This window comes from Felis catus, chromosome A2, assembly GCF_018350175.1.
Source record: "Felis catus isolate Fca126 chromosome A2, F.catus_Fca126_mat1.0, whole genome shotgun sequence".
Lineage (NCBI taxonomy): Eukaryota > Metazoa > Chordata > Mammalia > Carnivora > Felidae > Felis > Felis catus.
The window spans coordinates 5,160,783-5,180,848 of record NC_058369.1 but is presented as its reverse complement, the minus strand read 5'-3'; the positions used below and the strand labels follow the sequence as shown (position 1 = coordinate 5,180,848).

At 42.2% G+C, this 20,066-nt stretch overlaps 1 protein-coding gene across 6 annotated transcripts in view; it reads right to left on the bottom strand.

Annotated features, from left to right (window-relative positions):
* Positions 1-20,066, bottom strand: part of ADGRE1 (adhesion G protein-coupled receptor E1) — an 87,864-nt gene that overhangs the window by 41,945 nt on the left and 25,853 nt on the right. For 3 of the 6 annotated variants that reach the window (XM_045044833.1, XM_045044834.1, XM_045044838.1), the window contains 4 exons: positions 9,163-9,318; positions 8,933-9,052; positions 7,135-7,281; positions 4,395-4,544 (listed from right to left, as the gene is read on the bottom strand). The exons of 1 other annotated variant lie outside the window; for it this stretch is intronic. In XM_045044833.1, coding sequence (XP_044900768.1) covers positions 4,395-4,544; positions 7,135-7,281; positions 8,933-9,052; positions 9,163-9,318 — 573 coding nt within the window. The remainder of the gene's footprint in view (positions 1-4,394; positions 4,545-7,134; positions 7,282-8,932; positions 9,053-9,162; positions 9,319-20,066) is intronic. 2 more of the 6 variants (XM_045044837.1, XM_045044835.1) reach the window with 2 other exon arrangements.

Genomic DNA, 20,066 nt, shown 5'->3' with positions numbered 1-20,066 from the left:
AGGTCTCAAATACACAACCTAATCTCACACCTAAGGGGGCTAGAAAAAGAACAGTAAATAAAGCCCCAAACCAGCAGAAGAAGGAAAATAATAAAGATTAGAGCAGAAATCAATTATATTGAAATTGAAAAAGCCAGTAGAACAGATTAATGAAACTAGGAGCTGGTTTTTTGAAACAGTTAACAAAACTGATAAAACCCTAGCCAGACTCATCAAAAAGAAAAAGGAAAGGACCCAAATAAATAAAATCGCAAAGGAAAGAAGAGAGACCACAACCAACACCGCAGAAATACAAACCATAATAAGAGAATATTATGAGATAGTGTGTGCCAACAAATTGGGCAACCTAGAAGAAATGGATACATTCCTAGAAACATATAAACTACCAAAACTGAAACAGGAGGAAACAGAAAATTTGAACAGACCCATAGTCAGTAAAGAAACTGAATCAGTAATCAAAACTCCCCCAATAAACAAGGTTCCAGGGCCAGATGGCTTCCCAGGAGAATTCTATCAAACATTTAAAGAAGAGTCAAATCTATTCTTTTGAAGCTATTCAAAAAAATAGAAATGGAAGAAAACTTCCAAACTCATTCTAGGAGACTGGCATTTCCTTGATTCCCAAACCAGGTAAAGACCTACTGAAAAAGAGAATTACAGACCAGTTCCCCTGATGAACATGGATGTAAACATTCTCAACAAGATACTGGCAGATCAAATCCAATAATACATTAAAAGAATTATATACTGCGATAAAGTAGGATTTACCCTGGGCTGCAGGGCTGGTTCAATATCTGAAAATCATTCAACTTGATACATCACGTTAATAAAAGAAAGGATAAGAGCCACATGATCTTCTCAACAGATGCAGACAAAGCATTTGAGAAAATACAGCATCCTTTTTTGATAAAAACCCTCCAGAAAGTCAGGATAGAAGGAACATACCTCAACACCATAAAGGCTATATACAAATGACCCACGGCTCATTTCCCTCATTTTCAATGGGGAAAAACTGAGAGCTTTCTGCCTAAGGTCAGGAGAGGGATGTCCACTCTCACCATTGTTGTTAAACATAGCACTGGAAATCCTAGCCTCAGCAATCAGACAGTACAAAGAAATCAAAAGCATACGAATTGGCAAGTAGGAAGTCAAACTTTCATTCTTCACACATGACATGATACTCTATGTGGAAAACCCAAAAGGCACCACCAAAAAACTGCTAGAGCTGATACAGGAACTCAGCAAATTCACAAAAGATGAGATCAGCATACAGAAATCATTAGCATTTCAATACACCAATAATGAAGCAGAAGAAAGAGAAATCGATGAATCAATCCCATTTGCAATTGCACCAAAAATCATAAGATACCTAGGAATAAACGTAACCAAATAGCTAAAAGATCTGTACGTTGAAGAGTATAGACAGCATATGAAAGAAAATGAAGAAGACACAAAGAAACGGAAAAGCATTCCATGCCCAAGGATAGGAAGAACAGATATTATTAAAATGTTGATGCTATCCAAAGCAATCTACACATGCAATGCAATCCCTGTCAAAATAACATGAGTATTCTTCCAGAGCTAGAACAAACTATTCTAAAATTTGTATGGAAGCAGAAACGACTCCAAATAGTAAATATTTTGGAGGTTGCAAGCTGTGTGATCTCTGTCATGACCACTCCATACTCCAGTTGTAGTGCGAACGCAGCCAAAGATGATACACAAATGAATGAATGTGTTTGTTCCAATAAAACTTTATTTATACCAACACGTGGTGGGCTGGATTTGGCCCATGAGCTCCAGTTCACTGGGTGCTGAATAAGGTTATTCATTTCTATTGTTATGGTATCCAGGGAGCCCTCAAATCCTTCTTTATCTTTGAGTTACAGCTCATGGGTCATTTGGCAAGCTACAGTAATCCTGATAGACCCAGGTTTTTCATTTTGGGTTGAAATCAACATTCCCCATCTAGAGAATAGTGGATACTACAGCAAGGATTTCATCCCCTTTATGCCTTTGTCTCCGGTTTGGTGCCTAAGACATTGTGAGTATTCGATAGATATTTGTTGAATGAAGGAGCACATTACTTTATTCTTTATGTCAACTACAGTTTTCATCACCAGTTATCAGTTGTTTCTAATGTTTTACTCCCTCAAACAAACGTGGGGTGAACATTCCTGTGACCTGATCTTGATGTCCAGGAGCAGCTCCAGATTTCTGTCTAGAAGTACAGTTTTCTGGGAGGAGCTGTAAGAGACGTGCGTTGAGGTTGTGTTTGCATGACAAGGACATAGCAAGTGTTTAGGCGACGTGACCAGGGCTGGAGGAGACTTGAGCTGGGCCTCCCCATGCTACCACGACAACTCAATTTTATGGGTCCCTCAACTCCTTTGCAAGTAATTCTTCATTATCTAGTCCTGGGGAGATACTTCACTACATCAAACTTAGACATCAAAAGTGAATGTGTCAAAATCAATGACAGTCATTTATTTTGTTCATAAATGTAGCTGCCATTTGAGTTGAGTTCAGTGAGTATGGCTGGTCTGTGTTCCGTGCAGTCTCAGCTGAGTTGGCTTAAGTGGGGGCTAGAGGATCCACTTTAAAGGCAGCATACGCACAAGGCTGGCATCTGCTGCTGGCCGTGGGCTGGCTGCTCCACCAGGGCTGTGGGCTGGAGGTCTTGGTTCTTCTCCAGGTCAGCTTCTTTTTCATGGCTGGTTGGGCTTCCTCACATATGGCAGCTAAGCGCCAAGAATGAGCATCTCAAGAGAACAGGGAGGGGGTGCATGGTATCTTTATGACCTAGTACCACTCCCAGAGTCCCAGCAGGCTCAGATTCTAGAGAAGGGAACATAGGTACCACTGCTTGCTGGAAGGAGTACAAATTCATAAAATGAAGGGTATATAGCATGGAAGATGTTGTTTCCACCATCTCTGGAAATACAATCTGCTACACAAGATGAAGCAAATTAGTGGCTCCCTGGATGCCATGACAATAGAAATGAATAACCTTATTCAGAACACAGTGAACTAGAGCTCATGGGCCAAATCCAGCCCACCACGTGTTGGTATAAATAAAGTTTTATTGGAACAAACACATCCAATCATTTGTGTATCATCTTTGGCTGCTTTCGCACTACAACTGGAGTATGGAGTGGTCCTGACAGAGATCACACAGCTTGCAACCTCCAAAATATTTACTATTTGGCCCTTTGCATTAAGAAGTTCAATGATCCCTGGTCTTAGGCAGAGGTACAATCAGATCTTGACTGTCAAGGGGAGAATTGGGATATAAACACACAGAAATACAGACAAAGAATGTCACTCATTCTGGGGATTATTTCAATTTACATTACTTAAGTAAGTAGTAGCTCTGGGGGGAGCATCCATGTGCCTAGCACACTACGTACTTCATTGCACTTAATTTTCTCAATTATCTTTGGAGGTCGGTACTCGTATAGGCTCATTCTGCAGATGGAAACATTGAGGCCTAGAGAGGGTAAATATGTTTCCCCAACACCGCACGACTAGAGTGTGGCAAAGAGTTGACTTGGTTCAGAAACTGCTGTGAGAGTTGGAAAGACTGGGTTTGGAGGCCAGTCCAACCACACAGCCGTGAACAGGTCATCCCAGCACTCCAAGCCTCAGTGTCCTCATCTGTACAGTGGAGATCATCAGGATGCCTACACTCAATTTAATGTAAAAATGCACATAAATCCCTTCATTGGGGGCCTGGTGCTCAGCGAATGTTAAAAGTTCTTGTTTCCTTCATGGAGAGACAACCAAAAGATTTCCCAAAATGAAATCAGTGGTTTATCTCTGGATATTGATTTTCACTTCTATTTTCATCTTAATGTCAGCTCCAAATAGTTAGAATTTTGAGTGAACAGGAATCATTGTCACTATGGAAAAAGAATGAAAAGAGGGCAGGGAAGGAGAGGGAGAGAAAATAGCGTTTGGGACAAAAAAAAGTACCTACATCCACTGCCCAGCCAGCTTCCACCTGATTATCCTACAAAATGGCGGAGGGTTTTGAGGGGTGCGTACTCAACTTTTCATGTCACTCCTGGGTTCCTGAACTGCATCGGTCCATTGTTGGCCAGAAAGCCTCGATTGCAAGTGCAGTAGTAACCATCCAAAATTTTGGTGTGGACAGGTCCATGAGGAAAACTGAAGGGCCTATCTGAGCTCCCACCCAGAGCCAAGCATCAAGTACAAGCCATATAAGTGAGGCCATTTTAGACCTCGTGCCGCCTTAGTGCCCACACCCACCTTCAAAAACCATGCAGTCAACCCACAGGATCATGAGCAAGCAGAAAGGGTTGTTTGTAAGCCACTCTCTTCAGGGTACGTTGACATCCATTAAAAGTCCTCAGCATGGCTGGGAGCATTACCTGTACATCTGAAATCCTCTGGTTTCTCAGGGGTCCAATCAACAGGTGAAAAGAACCCAGGCAGGCAGGAGCAGTGGTATTCCCCCGGGGTGTTGGTACACACTGAGTTGAGGCCACAAAGAGTTGAGTTCCTGGCACATTCGTCCACATCTAAGCAGAAAACTAGGCTGAGTCAAATGGATAAAGGATGCTGAGGCCATGGCAGTGCACAGCCCCATCCTGACTGAAGCCAGCGGGTCTCCCTGGCTCTGCTCACACCCTCTTAAACACTGCTGAAAGGAAGTGCAAAGAGCCAGGATGTGACCCACACAAATCTTTTGATGAGGCTCTCCACACTTCGGGATAAAATCCAAACTCCTCTTTAGAACACATGAGACTCTGAGAGTTTGGACCCACCTAAGCTCACCTACCTCATCTTTCCTTGCTAATCCCTTAGTAAGTCCTGATCCAGATTCACTGATTACCTGTAGGTCCAGGAAGGCTCACTGTTTGCTCCCTCAGCCTTGAACTCCCTGGCCCCCGTTCCTTGATAAATCTCAATTCCTCCCCCTAAGAAATACTATGTTGGGGCGCCTGGGTGGCACAGTCGGTTAAGCGTCTGACTTCAGCCAGGTCACGATCTCGCGGTCCGTGAGTTTGAGCCCCGCGTCAGGCTCTGGGCTGATGGCTCGGAGCCTGGAGTTGTTTCCGATTCTGTGTCTCCCTCTCTCTCTGCTCCTCCCCCGTTCATGCTCTGTCTCTCTCTGCCCCAAAAATAAATAAACGTTGAAAAAAAAAAAAGAAATACTATGTTATCAGTAATAATAATAATGACTGAGAGGCATCCAAGTGGAAGGGTGCAAAGCATGGACAGCCTGGGCTCAAAGCTTGGCTCTGTCCCTGTAGACTGTGTTACTGGGTGCTGTGGACTGAAATATGTGCCCCCAGATTGATACATTACATCCCCCACATGGTGAGACGGTATCTGGACAAAAGGCGTTCATAAGATGGTTAGGTTGATGAGGTCTCAAGATGGGATTCGTGGCCTGGAGCATCTGGGTGGCTCAGTCAATTGAGCATACAACTCTTGGTTTCTGTTCAGGTCATGATCTCACAGCTGGTGAGTTCGAGCCCTGCATCTGGCTCTGTATAGTCAGTGCGGAGCCTGCTTGGGATATTCTCTCTCTCTCTCTCTCTCTCTCTCTCTCTCTCTCTCTCTCTCTCTCTATATATATATATATATATATATATATATATATATATATATATCCCACTCTCTTCCTCTCTCTCTCCCCCTCTGCTCCTACTGTGAGCTCTCTCTCTCTCTTTCTCTCAAAAACAACTAAATAAACTTTTAAAAATATGGGATTAGTACCCATAAAAAGAGGGAGAGAAATCAGAACTCACTGTCCATGACCCCAGAATGAAGGCAGTCATCTGGAAGCAAGGAGGACAGCCCTCTCCAGACCCCAGCTGTGGTCTCAGACTTCCAGCCTCCTCAATGGAGGGAAATAGATCTCAATGTTGAAACCACCCTGTCTGCAGTGTTTTGTTCTGGTGGCCCTGAGCTGACAATGCACTGGGCAAGATAGTTCACCTCTGTGTGTCTCAGTGCCCTCATCTGTCAGACAGGGATAATAATACTACTTCCCCCGTAGGGTTGTTTGGAGCATTGAATAAGGTGTCATCTATGAAGGACTCAAAGAAGAATCTGGAGAATAACAAGTATGAGGTAAGTACTTGTTAGCTAAAATAAACAATTAACTGCTAATATGTTGAGATTTTTGTGACAGACACTGAGGAACATCCCTTACATGCACCTGCTCGAGGAATGCTCACGGCAGCCCTGTGAAGTGCACACTAACATTGCTTCTATTTTTCTGATGAGGAAACTGAGGCATCACAATTGTGCAGAGTCACACAGCCTGTGAAAGGCACACCAGGATTTAAAATCAGGTTCAGTCTGGTTCTGGACTTCTTAGATGACAGTTTCCCAGGTGGCCTTGAGTCAGAATCTGGAAATTTGAACTCAAGTCAATGATGGCCAGTTCAGATCCTGACTCCCCTACTTCCTAGCTGTTTGACCGTGGAAGAGTTGTTTCACCACGATGGAGGCTCAGGTTCCTCATCTATGAAATGGGCATAAAACACCACTAATACCATCAGGTTGTTGGGCAGACAATGAGTACATGTCCGGAAGAGCTTAGCACCTTGGCTGGGATCCTGCCTCCAGCCCTTTGTATCTGCGGTTCCCTCCTCCTGGAACACCCTTCCCCAGATACCCAATATCTCACTCCCTCATATCCTTCACATCTTTTCTCAAGTATCAACTTTTCAGTGTGGCCTTTCCTTACCACTCACTCTACTAAAGTTGACCCCCAACTCCCAGTGGTGCCTATGCACCTTTCCTGCCTTATTTATCTTTATTTCTTTCAGCCACTCCTGGCACACATATGGCCATGTGTTTACTTTGCTACCTATCTCCCTTAACCCTAGATGATGAGTTCCAGGAGAACAAATCGTTTTGCCTATGTGATTTGGTGCTGTATCCACCAGCTCTAGAAGAGTGCCTGGCATATAGTAGGTGCTCAGGAAGTATTTGTTGAATGAGTGCATGAGTGAATGGATGAGCAATTTTTGGCATCAGCTTAGCAGATGAGGTCCTTCAGCTCAGCCCCCACTCATCCTGACCCATCACCCACCAATGCTGTCTTTGCATGCAGACTTGGACCTGGTTCCCCAACAAACCCTTCCCACCGACCTTCACATGTGTCTCCTGGGCCCTGCAAGCTCATGTTTCCACTGCTGGACTCAAATCCTAGGTTGCAGACACAAGAGTAGCTTCCAGGACTGTTGTGACAAGTTGCGTGCTCCGGGCAAGTTGCGGGGTCGGCACATTCATCCACGTCTGGTCAGTGGAAATGAAAACCCAAGACAAAGCAGATGAAGAAATGAGAATAGGAGACTGCAAACAGAGACTCATTGTGCATGTTCTCCCCTTACTCCTCATCTCCCTTACACTTAGGCTTGGCCACGAGAATAAATTCTGACCCAAAATATGTAAGTGGAGGGTGGTGAATAGCTCCAAGACAGATGAACATAGAATGGCTGTGCTCCTTTACTCCTCCCTGCACCCACACCATGGGATGCAGATGGTGCGGTGCAGTGTGACTTTGCCACTCCTCCTCTATAATGGGAGCTTGTTTCCCCACACCTCGAATCCAGCTTGAATCTGGCCTATGACTTTCACTGGCCAAAAGAACACAGCAGAAATGATGTCGTGCCAGTTCCAAGTCTTAGATTTCTAGAGACTTACTTGCTTCTGCTCATTCTTTAAGCCCCTTGCTTCTGCCACATGAACAAGCCCTAGACTCACCTAATGAAGAATGAGAGACAAGGTGGAAGAGAGATGGATCATCCCATAGGAGCCCCCGACACATGAGGCAGCCCAGCCGAGATGAGCAAGCTGACTCACAGCTGACCACAGACACACGAACAAGCCCAGTACAGACGCAAGCAAGTGACCAGCAGAGCCCAACCTAAACTTCCAATGCACAGAACACAAACCACATATATGGTGCTTGTCTCTAGCCACTGACTTTCAGGGTGATCTGTTTTTCAGCAATAGCTACTGCTACAAATGTATCAGAAAAATCAGAGAGGACCTCAAATATCTCTGACTCCAAACCCAGGGGATGTGATAAGGGCTGGATCACTCCATGCCTTGCTTGATGGTGTCACCTTCCCTACAAACGAGCATGGAGAACAATAGTTCTCAACCAGATGCAGGGAGATGGAGCCCTTGCTTCTTGTGAGCAAATTCTGGCTGCAGTTTGGGAGGATGGATTTGAGGGGACAAGAAGGGAGGAAGGACAGGCCCAGGGAGGACGCTGCTAAACTAATGATGAAGCCCGAACCAAGCATGAGAAAGAATGGAGAGATTCAAGACATGTTTAGCAGGTAAATTCCCCAAGCTATGATGACTGATTTAGTAGGTAAGGCATGGGGTAGGGGTTGAGGGTAACCCTGAGGTCTTGAATCAAATACAATTTAGAAAAAATTCTGAAGTTTGAGTCTGAGCTCACCCTATCACACAGTTTCTCTGTCTCGGAACTAAAGACATCTGGGGCCAGATTATTTTTGGTTGTAGGGAAGCTGTTCTGTGCATTGTAAGGTGTTTAGCAGCATCTGTGGCCTCTCCTCACTAGACAAGAGGAGCCCATCGCCACCACCAGTTGTGACCATCAAAATTGTTTCCAGGAGTTTCCAGCATCCCCTTGAAAGTTATTGCTCATGGGACACAGCACCCCCCCCCCCGCCACTGCTCTCAACTATTCTCTGACCCACTGCTGCACTCAGAGTAGACCCTTGAGTGGAGTTCCAATCCTGGCTCTTCTACTTAATAGCTGTGTATTTGGGGGGAAGTTACTTCAATGGTCTGAGCCTAAATTTTCTCACCCCCAAAATGAAGAATATAGTCTCTAACCTCACAGGATCATCAAGTGAGGTGGTTGTTAATTAATTGAGTAGCTACATAAAGAAAAGCAGGTCCTCTATACCTTCGCAGATTGAGTTGTGAGAGATGAATCCAACCTGGCAGCTGCAACTGTAGCTTCCCAAGGAGTTGATACACTCAGCATGCTCTGGGCAGACCCCATCGGAGAGGCATTCATCGATGTCTGAGGAGCAGTGGAGGAGAGTGAGCAGACCAAAGACTGTGTGGCTCAGGTGAGAGACACTGCCCCCTAGTGGTCGCTGTCCACCCAAGACCCATGCCTGAGAGCATTACCTGTGCATGAGAAATGACCCGGCTTTCCCGAGGTCCAGTCATTTCCAGTGGGAGAAGAGAAACCAGGCAAGCAGCTGCACTTGTATCTCCCCTGCAAGTTTTTGCAGACTGAGTTGGCACCACATGGTTGGGGGCGTTGAGAACATTCATCTACATCTGGACACAGAAAGAGTTGGAGTCACTAATTTGCTTCATCTTGTGTAGCAGATTGTATTTTCAAAGATGGCGGAAACAGCATCTTCCATGCCATATGGCCTTCATTCTATGTGAACTTGTACTCCTTCCAGCAAGCGGTGCTGTCTACATTCCCTTCTCCTGAATCTGAGCATGCTGGGACTCTGAGTGTGGTGGCATTATGTCATAAAGATACTTCGCACCCCTTCTGTAGTCTCTCGAGATGCACATTCTTGGAATTTAGCTGCCATATGTGAGGAAGTCCAACCAGCCATGAAAAAGCAGTTCACATGGAGAAGAACCAACAGCAGCTTGCCAGCATTGTGCGTATGCTCTCTTTCATGTGGATCTCTAGGGGTGCCTTGTTGGCTCAGTCAGCTAAGTGTCGTCATTTAATTTCAGCTCTGGTCATGATCTCACATTTGTGAGATCAAGCCCCACCTTGGGCTCTTTCTGGGTGTGGAGTCTGCTTGGGATTCTCTCTCTCAAGAGTGGAGTTCAGATGGTGGAGTAGTATAGGGACCCTGAGCCTGTCTTGTCCCTGAAACACAGCTAGTTCAGCATCAACCCATTTGAACACCTAGGAAATTGATCTGACGATTAACACGAAAATCTGCACAATTTGAGCAAGAGAACCTGAAAGGAAAATGGTGTGGAGAGCTGCCTTGGGGGTGAGAAAAGGCAAGGTTCTGTGGAGGGTAGGGAGATGATTTTATAGACAGAGGATAGAGAAAGAAAGAGAAAAGGGGAGTTTCGCACATTAGAGTCATGCAAGAAAGTACTCCCCCTGAAAGTAGCTGGAGAGAATGTGAGAAAGAATGAAACCACTCACAGTGGACTGGATAAGAAATCTGTTCCTCAAAACCATTGATGGGCAAAAGGCAGAGGGTTGCAGTACTTCCAGATGTTTCAGTGCTCAGTGCCTGGTGGTGCTCCAGGGAGGAAGCAAAGTCAATCCCTGAGAGAAGGCATCATGGTCTGAGGGACGTGTGCCATATGGGGAGAACCAGTTTCCCTGGTTGGAGTGCGTATCATAGTGGCAATCAGCCTCCCATGGGCAAACGTCCCAGCGGGTCCCAGAGAGCTGCCATGTTTACTGATATTGGGCCAAAGATGCCAGCTGATTGCAGCAAAACCTGGCGCCAGTTGTGTGTTGTGATTTACCATAAACCCTGAGCCTCTGTCACTTCCCTATCATGCGAACATTTTCTGGGACAAGTTGATACCTGGCCATTGCTCTGCAAGACCCTCCCCCATAAAATCAGCACAGCTCCAAGACCTGGGATCTCTGAGTTGTGGGGTTTTGGAGATAAGGAGGGAGGTGCCACCTGGCAGGCAGACAGCTTGGGCATGTACAGGGTAGAGGTGGGGAGTGGACAGAGGCCTGAGATAAAGGAAGTTGTGCTTGATCACACATCTGTGATGGTGCAAAATTCCCACGCCAGAGACAAGAGAGCAGGGTGAAGCCATTTTCACCTCTAGCACACTCACACTGATTCAGTCCAGTGAGCCAGGCATTGCCACCAAGTGAAAAATGGAACTGTTACACGAACCATTACCCACCTGCGCCCTCCAGGCATATCCCCTAGAAGGCCAGTACAAATCCTTTCCACTCACTTACTCTACACAGTACGGTGTGCTTCAAAGTTTCAGTTCTAAGGGAAACCTGATCTAGCTTCACTTGGGTTTCATTTTGTTTCCTTGTTCATCTGTTTTTGTCTCTGCTTCTGTTTTACGTTATGTTATTTTCTTTTATCATTCTTTACGTTGTCTTTCTTGAATACAGAAAGAGCAATTTTTTTATTCTATTCTATTCTACTTTATTCTATTTTATTATTTAAATTTAAACAAAATTTTAACTGTTTTTTTTTCCTTTTCTATCAAGATTCTCTCAACAAGCAGATCAAAACACACTTAGAATCTAGTTTCCTTGATTTGATTTTTTTCTTTTGTTTTTAATTTTCAATTTTTTATCCTTTATTTTAGTACTTTTTTTCTTCCTCCAAAATGACAAGATGGACATATTCACCCCAAAAGATAGAAGAAAGGACACGCAGGGATTTAATCAACACAGACATAAGTAAGATATCTGAGTTAGAATTTAAAACCACGATTATAAGAATAGTAGCTAGGGTTGAAGAAAGCATAGAAGACACCAGAGAATCCCTTTCCACACAGATGAAATAACTTATATCTAGTTAGTTCAAAATGAAAAATGCTATAACTGAGATGCAATTTCAAATGGATGCTATGATGGTGAGGATGGATGAAGCAGAACAGTGAATCATGGATACAGAAGATAAAATTATGGAAACTCATAAAGCACAAAAAAGAGGGAATCAGAGGAGGATCCAAGATGGTGGAACAGCATGGAATTTTTTGTGTCTCACGTCCATGAAATACAGCCAGATCATCACTAAACCATCCTGCACACCTAGAAATCTTACTTGAGGATTAACACAACAATCTGCACAACCTGGGCCACACAACTCAACAGGTACATGGCTCGGAGGGGTAAACTGGGGGAGAGAGAAGCCTTGGAGGGTAGGGCGCCATTTTTGCTTGCAGAGAGAGGACAGAGATGCGTGGATAGTATGGGAAAAGAACCACCCCCCCCCAAAGAAATGACTGGAGAGAGACTGGGAAAGGGGAAACAGCCGCAGGGACTGAACAAAAAAGGCAGAAAGGAGAAAGGACAGGGTTTAAATCTCATTGAGACTCTATAAACAACAGGGGCATGGTGTGAAACTCTGCAGCTCAATACCTGGGTACTCTGGTGGGATGGGCGAATCCTCAGGAGCAGAGTGAAGTCCCCATGCCACACAAGGAGAGGTGGTTCTCCTGCTGGGAGAATATTTGGTAGAGTCCGTGTGGCCACCCCAGCAGACCCCAGAGAACAACCACATTCCTGGTGCTAGAACAAAGTCATTAAGGGTAAAGCCTGGTGCCAGATGTGTGCTGTGATTTTCCATAATCCCTGAACGGCTGCTGCTACACGATCACGTGAACATTTTCTGGGGCAGGTTGGCACCCAGTCAGAGTCTCTGGGCATCAAAAGCAGCATGGTCCCGAGAACGTTCCTGGGTGTGGCCAGCACCCGGCCAGTGCTCAATGAGTTCCTCCCACACAAAGTCTGAGCAGGACAAGGCCACAGTCCATCAGAAGTAAGGGGTCAGGAAAAAACAGCTGCATCTGAGGTAAAACTCAGGAGCGAGGTGCCACCTGCAGCCTGATGGCTTGGTCACAGACAGTGTAAAAGCAAGGAGCAGATGGAAGCCAGAGACAAAGGAAGGGTGCACGATTGCTGACTGGGGAGAAAAGAGTTCTGATACTAGAGACTGGGTACCTGGGTGATGCCATTTTCACCCCTGCTGTGCATGCGCATACACACCTACAAGCGCCACAACAATCCACACCAGTAGCTAAGCAGCGCCACCTAGTGGAGAACAGGCCATTACACCAAGCCCCACCCAACTGGGTCAACCTCACTCTTTAGGAACCACAAGTCTCTCCACCTGCTTAGTTTACAAACTATAAAGTGCTTCATAGCTTGACTTCTAGGGGAAAACGATGTAATTTCAATCGTATTACAGTCTGTTTGCTGGTCCATCTATTCAATTTTCTTTTCTTTTTGTCTTTTTCTTGAATATAGGAAAAGAAAACATTTCTTTTTATTTTCAATTTTATTAAAAATATTTTTCTTTAATTTTGTCTAGTTTGTTAGTTTTGTATAAATTTTTCAAATTCTATTTTACTTTTATCATTTCATTTTATTCTATTTCATTGTTTTCATTTTCTCAAATTTTCAAACATTTCCCTTTTTTTCTTTTTCCCTTTTTTCTCTCTAATCTATCAAGCCCCTTTCAATACCCAGACCAAAACACACCTAGATCTTACATCATTTATTTGATTTTTATGTATGCGTGTGTGTTGTTTTTAATTTGTTTTAAGTTAATTTTTTTAATTATAAATTTTGTTTACCTCATTAATTTCTTTCTATCTTCAAAATGACAATGAAGGAATTCACCCCAACAGAAAGAGCAGGAACAAATGACAGCCAGGGACTTAACCAACGCAGATACAAGCAAGATGTCAGAACAAGAATTTAGAATCACGATAATAATACCAGCTGGAGTCGAAAATAGATTAGAATTCCTTTCTGTGGAGATAAAAGAAGTAAATCTAGTCAGGAATAATTGAAAAATGCTATAACTGAGCTGCAATCTCCAATGCGTGCCACGGCAGCAAGGATGGATGAAGCAGAGCAGCAAACCAGCAATATAGAGGAGAAACTTATGGAGAAAAATGAAGCAGAAAAAAAGAGAGAGACTAAGGCAAAGGGTACAATTTAAGAATTAGAGAAATCAGTGACTCACTAAAAAGGAACAACATCAGAATCATAGGGGTCCCAGAAGATGAAGAGAGAGAAACTTGGGTAGAAGAGTTTATGTGAACAAATCATAGAAGAAAACTTTCCTAACCTGGGAAAGACACAGACATCAAAATTCAGGAAGCACAGAGGACTCCAATTAGATTCAACAAAAACCAACCATCAACAAGGTATATCATAGTCAAATTCACAAAACACTCAGGCAAGGAAGGAATCATGAAAGCAGCAAGGGACAAAACGTCCTTAACCTACAAGGGAAGACAGATCAGGTTTGCAGTAGACCTATCCACAGAAACTTGGCAGGCCAGAAGGGAGTGGCAGGATATATTCTGTGTGCTGAATCAGAGAAATATGCAGCCAAGAATTCTTTATCCAGGAAGGCTGGCATTCAAATAGAAGGAGAGGGAAAAAGTTTCCCAGACAAACAAAAATTAAAGGAGTTCATGATCACTAAACTAGCCCTGCACGAAATTTGAAGGGCGACTCTCTGAGGGGAGAAAAGGTAGAAAAAATAATATGAATGAATGAATGAATGAATGAATGAATAGAACCAAAAGCAACAATGAGTAGAAAGGACCAGAGAACACCACCAAACACTCTACCTCTACAAGAAACATAATAGCAATAAATTCATATCTTTCAGGAATCACTCTAAATGTCAATGGACTAAATGCTCCAATCAAAAGACAATGGGTAACAGAATGGATAAAAAAACAAGATCCATATAGATATGCTATTTACAAGAGACCCACTTTAGACCTAAAGACACCTTCAGATTGAAAGTAAGGGATGGAGAGCCATCTATCATGCCAATGGTTGCCAAAAGAAAGCCAGAGTAGCCATACATATATCAGAGAATTTAGATTTTAAAATAAAGGCTGTAACAAGAGATGAAGAAGGGCATTACATCATAATTAAGGGTTCTACCCACCAAGAATACATAACAATTGTAAACATTTATGCTCCAAATGTGAAACACCCAAATATATAAATCAATTAAACTCAAACATAAAGAAACTCATTGAGAATAATACCATAATAGTAGGGGAACTCAACACCCCACTGACAACAATGGACAGATCGTCTAATCAGAAAACCAACAAGAAAACAATGACTTTGAATGACACACTGGACCAGATGGACATAACCGGTATATTCAGAACATTCATCCTAAAGAAGCAGAATATACATTCTTCTCCAGTGCACATGGAATGTTCTCTAGAACAGATCACATACTGGGACACAAATCAGCCCTCAACAAGTACAAAATGATCCGCATGATACCATGCATATTTTCAGACCACAACGCTATGAAACTTGAAATCAACCACAAGAAAATTTGGAAAGGTAACAAATATTTGGAGGCTAAAGAACATCCTACTAAAGAACGAATGAGCTAACCAAGAAGTTAAAGAGGAAATTAAAAGTACATGGAAGCCAATGAAAATGATAACACCACAGCCCCAAACCTCTGGGATGCAGCAAAGGCGGTCATAGGAGGAAAGTATATAGCAATCCAGGCCTTTCTAAAGAGGGAAGAAGGGTCTCAGGCATACAACCTAAACTTACACCTTAAAGAGCTGGAAAAACAACAACAAATAACACCAAAACACAGTAGTAAATGGGAAATAATAAAGGTTAGAGCAGAAAACAATGCTATTGGAGCCAAAACAAAAAAATAAAAAACGGTAGAACAGATCAATGAAACCAGAAACTGGTTCTTTGAAAGAATTAACAAAATTGACAAACCACAAGCCACTTTGATCAAAAAGAAAAAGGACCCAAATAAATAAAATCAAGAAGGAAAAAAGACAGATCACAACCAATGCAGCAGAAATGCAAGCAATAATAAGAGAATATTATGAGCAATTATATGCCAATAAAATGGGTAAGCTGGAAGACATGGACAAATTACTAGAAACATATAAATTACCAAAACTGAAACAGGAAGAAATAGAAAATTTGAACAGACCCATAACCAGCAAAGAAATCAAATTAGTAATACAAAAATCTCCCCCCAAAACAAGAGTCCAGGGTCAGATGGCTTTCCGGGGGAATTCTACCAAACATTTAAGGAAGAGTTAACACCTATTCTCTTGAAGCTATTCCAAAAAATAGAAATGAAAGGAAAATTTCGAAACTCTTTCTATGAAGCCAGCATTACCTTGATTCCAAAACCAGACAAAGACTCCACAAAAAAGGAGAACTATTGACTAATTTTCCTGGTGAACATGGATGCAAAAATCCTCAACAAGATATTAGCCAACTGGATCCAACAACACATTAAAAAAATTATTCACCACGACCAAGTGGGATTCATACCTGGGATGCAGGGCTTGCTCTATATCCACAAAACAATCAATGTGATTCATCACATCGATAAAAGAAAGAACAAGAGCCATATGATCCTCTCAATAGATGCAGAGAAAGCATTTGACAAAATACAGCATGCTTTCTTGATAAGAACCCTCAAGAAAGTAGGGATAGAAGGACCATACCTCCAGATCATAAAAGCCATATACAAAAGACCCAATGCTAGTATCCTTAATGGTGAAAAACTGAGAGCTTACCCCCTAAGGTCAGGAAAAAGACAGGGATGTCCACTCTCGCCACTGTTATTCAACACAGTATTGGAAGTCTTAGCCTCAGTAATCAGACAACATGAAGAAATAAAAGGCATCCAAATCAGCCAGGAGGTGAAACTTTCACTCTTCGTATATGATATGATACTCTATATGGAAAACCCAAAAATTACACCAAAAAACTCCTAGATCTGATCCATGAATTCAGCAAAGTTGCAGGACATAAAACCGATGCACAGAAATAGGTGGCATTCCTATTTACCAACAATGAGGCAACACAAAGAGAAATCAAGGAATCGATTCCATTTACAATTGCACCCAAACCCATAAAATATCTAGGAATAAATCTAACCAAGAGGTGAAAAATATATACACTGAACTATAGAAAATTTATGAAAGAAATTAAAGAAGACAGAAAAAAAAATGGAAAAATATTCCATGCTCCTGGATTGGAAGAACAAATATTGTTAAAAATCATTACTACCCAAAGCAACCTATGTATTCAATGCAATCCCTATCAAAATAACACCAGCATTCTTCACAGAGCTAGGACAAACAATCCTAAAATTTGTATGGAACCAGAAAGGACCCCGAATAGCCAAAGCAATCCTGAAAAAGAAAACCAAAGCAGGAGGCATCACATTCCCGGACTTCAAGCTGTATCACAAAGCTTTAATCATCAACACAGTATGGTACTGGCACAAAAACAGACACTCAGATCAATGGAACAGAATAGAGAACCCAAAAATGGACCCACAAACGTATGGCTAACTAACCTTTGACAAAGCAGGAAAGAATATCCAATGGAATAAAGACAGTCTCTTCAGTAAGTGGTGCTGGGAAAACTGGACAGCGACATGCAGAAGAATGAACCTGGACCACTTTTTTACACCATGCACAAAAATAAACTCAAAATGGATGGAAGACCTAAATGTAAGACAAGAAGCCATCAAAATCCTCGAGGAGAAAAAAACCTCGAGGAGAAAGCAGGCAAAAACCTCTTTGAACTCGGCCACAGCAATTTCTTACTCAACACATCTCTGGAGGCAAGGGAAACAAAAGCAAAAATGAGCTATTGGGACCTCATCAAAATAAAAAAACTTCTGTGCAGCGAAGGAAACAATCAGCAAAACTAAAAGGCAACCGACGGAATGGGAGAAGATATTTGCAAATGACATATCAGATAAAGGGTTAGTATCCAAAATCCATAGAGAACTTATCAAACTCAACACCCCAAGAAACAAATAATCCAGTGAAGAAATGGGCAAAAGAGATGAATAGACACTTCTCCAGAGAACACATCCAGATGGCCAACCGACACATGAAAACATGCTCAACATCCCTCATCATCAGGGAAATACAAATCAAAACCACAATGAGATACCACCTCACACCTGCCAGAATGGCTAACATTAACAACTCTGGCAACAACAGGTGTTGGCAAGGATGCAGAAAGAGAGGATCTCTTTTGTATTGCTGGTGGGAATGCAAACTGGTGCAGCCACTCTGGAAAACAATTAAAAATAGAACTACCCTATGGCCCAGAAATTGCACTACTAGGTATTTATCCAAGGGATACAGGTATGCTGTTTTGTAGGGGATATTCACCCCAATGTTGATAGCAGCACTATGAATAATAGCCAAAGAGTGGAAAGAGCCTAAATGTCCATCAATGGATGAATGGATAAAGAAGATGTGGTATACACACACACACACACACACACACACACACACACACACACACACACACAATGGAGTATTTCTCGACAATCAAAAAGAATGAAATCTTGCCATTTGCAACTATGTGGATGGAACTAGAGGGTATTATGCTAAGCGAAATTAGTCAGAGAAACACAAATATCATATGACTTCATTCATATGAGGACTTTAGGATACAAAACAGATGAACATAAGGGAAGGGAAGCAAAAATAATATAAAAACAGAGAGGGAGACCAAACGTAAGAGACTCTTAAATATGGAGAACAAACAGTGGGTTACTGGAGGGGTTGTAGGAGGGAGGATGGACTCAGTGTGAGGGGCATTAAGGAATCTAGTCCTGAAATCATTGTGGCACTATATGCTACTAACTTGGATGTAAATTTTAAAAATAAGAATAATAAAAGAAAAAAAGAAAGGGAAACAAAGGCAAAAGATTGCAATTCAAGACTTAGAAAACTCAGCAACTTACTAAAGAGGAATAACATTTGTAACAAGGAGTCCCAGAAGATGAAGAAAGAGGAAAAGGGGCAGAAGGTTTATGTGAGCAAATTATAGCTTAAAACTTCCCTAATCTAGGGAAGGACACAGACATCAAAGTCCAAGAAGCACAGAGAACTCCCATTAGATTCAACAAAACCCAACCATCACTAAGTCATGTCACAGTCAAATTCACAAAATACACAGACAAGTAAAGAATCATGGAACTAGCAAGAGTACAAAAATCCTTAACCTACAAGGGAAGACAGATGAGGTTCACAGCAGATCTGTTCACAACAATTTGGCAGGCCAGAAAGCAGTGGCAGGATATATTCAATGTGGGAAAAATATGCAGCTAAGAATTCTTTATCCAGCAAGGCTGTCATTCAGAATAGAAGGAGAGATAAAGACTTTCCCAGACAACCATAAACTAAAGGAGTTTGTGACCACTGAGCCAGCCCTGCAAGAAATTTTAAGAGGTACCCTTTGAGGGGAGAAAAAACAAAACAAAAAGACCAAAAGCAACAAAGACTAGAAAGAGAGTATCACCCGAAACACCAACCGTAGGCAACACAATGGCACTAAATTCATATCTTTCAATAATCCCTCTGAACGTAATGGTCTAAATGCTCCAATGAAAAGACAGTATCAGAATGGATAAGAAAAACAACATCCACCTATATGCTGCCTACAAGAGATTTATTTTAGACCCAAGAGCACATGTAGATTGAAAGTGAGGGGATGGGTAGCCATCTATCAAGCTGATAGATGTCAAAAGAAAGCTGGAGTAGCCATACTTACATCATACAAACTAGATTTTAAAATAAAGACTGTAATAAGAGATGAAGAAGGGCATTATATCATAATGAAGGGGCCAATCCACCAATAAGATCTAACAATTGTGAATATTTATGCCCCCAACTTGACACGTAAATCAATGCCGCCAGACACGTAAATCAATTAATCACACATATAAAGAAACTCATTGATAATAATACCATAATAGTAGGGGACTTTAACACCCCACTTATGGCAATGGACACATCATCTAAGCAGAAAATTAGCAAGGAAACAATGGCTTTGAATGACACGCTGGACCAGATGGACTTAACAGACGTATTTAGAACATTTTATCCTAAAGGTAGAATATACATTCTTCTCAAGTGTACATGGTACATTCTCCAGAATGGATCACAAATCAGCCATCTACAAGTATGAAGAGATCGAGATCATACCATGTGTAGTTTCAGACCACAATGCTATGAAACCTGAAATCAACCATAAGAAAAAAATGTGGAAAAACTACAAATACTTGGAGGTTAAAGAACATCCTATTAAAGAATGAATGGGTTAACAAAGAAATTAAAAAAGAAATTAAAAAGTATATGGAAACCAATGCAAATGAAAACACAACAGTCTAAAATGTCTGGGGTGCAGTAAAGGTGGTCATAAGACAGAAGTATATAGCAATCCAGGCCTTCCTAAAGAAGGAAGAAAGGTCTCAAATACACAACCTAGTCTCACACCTAAGGGGGCTAGAAAAAGAACAGTAAATAAAGCC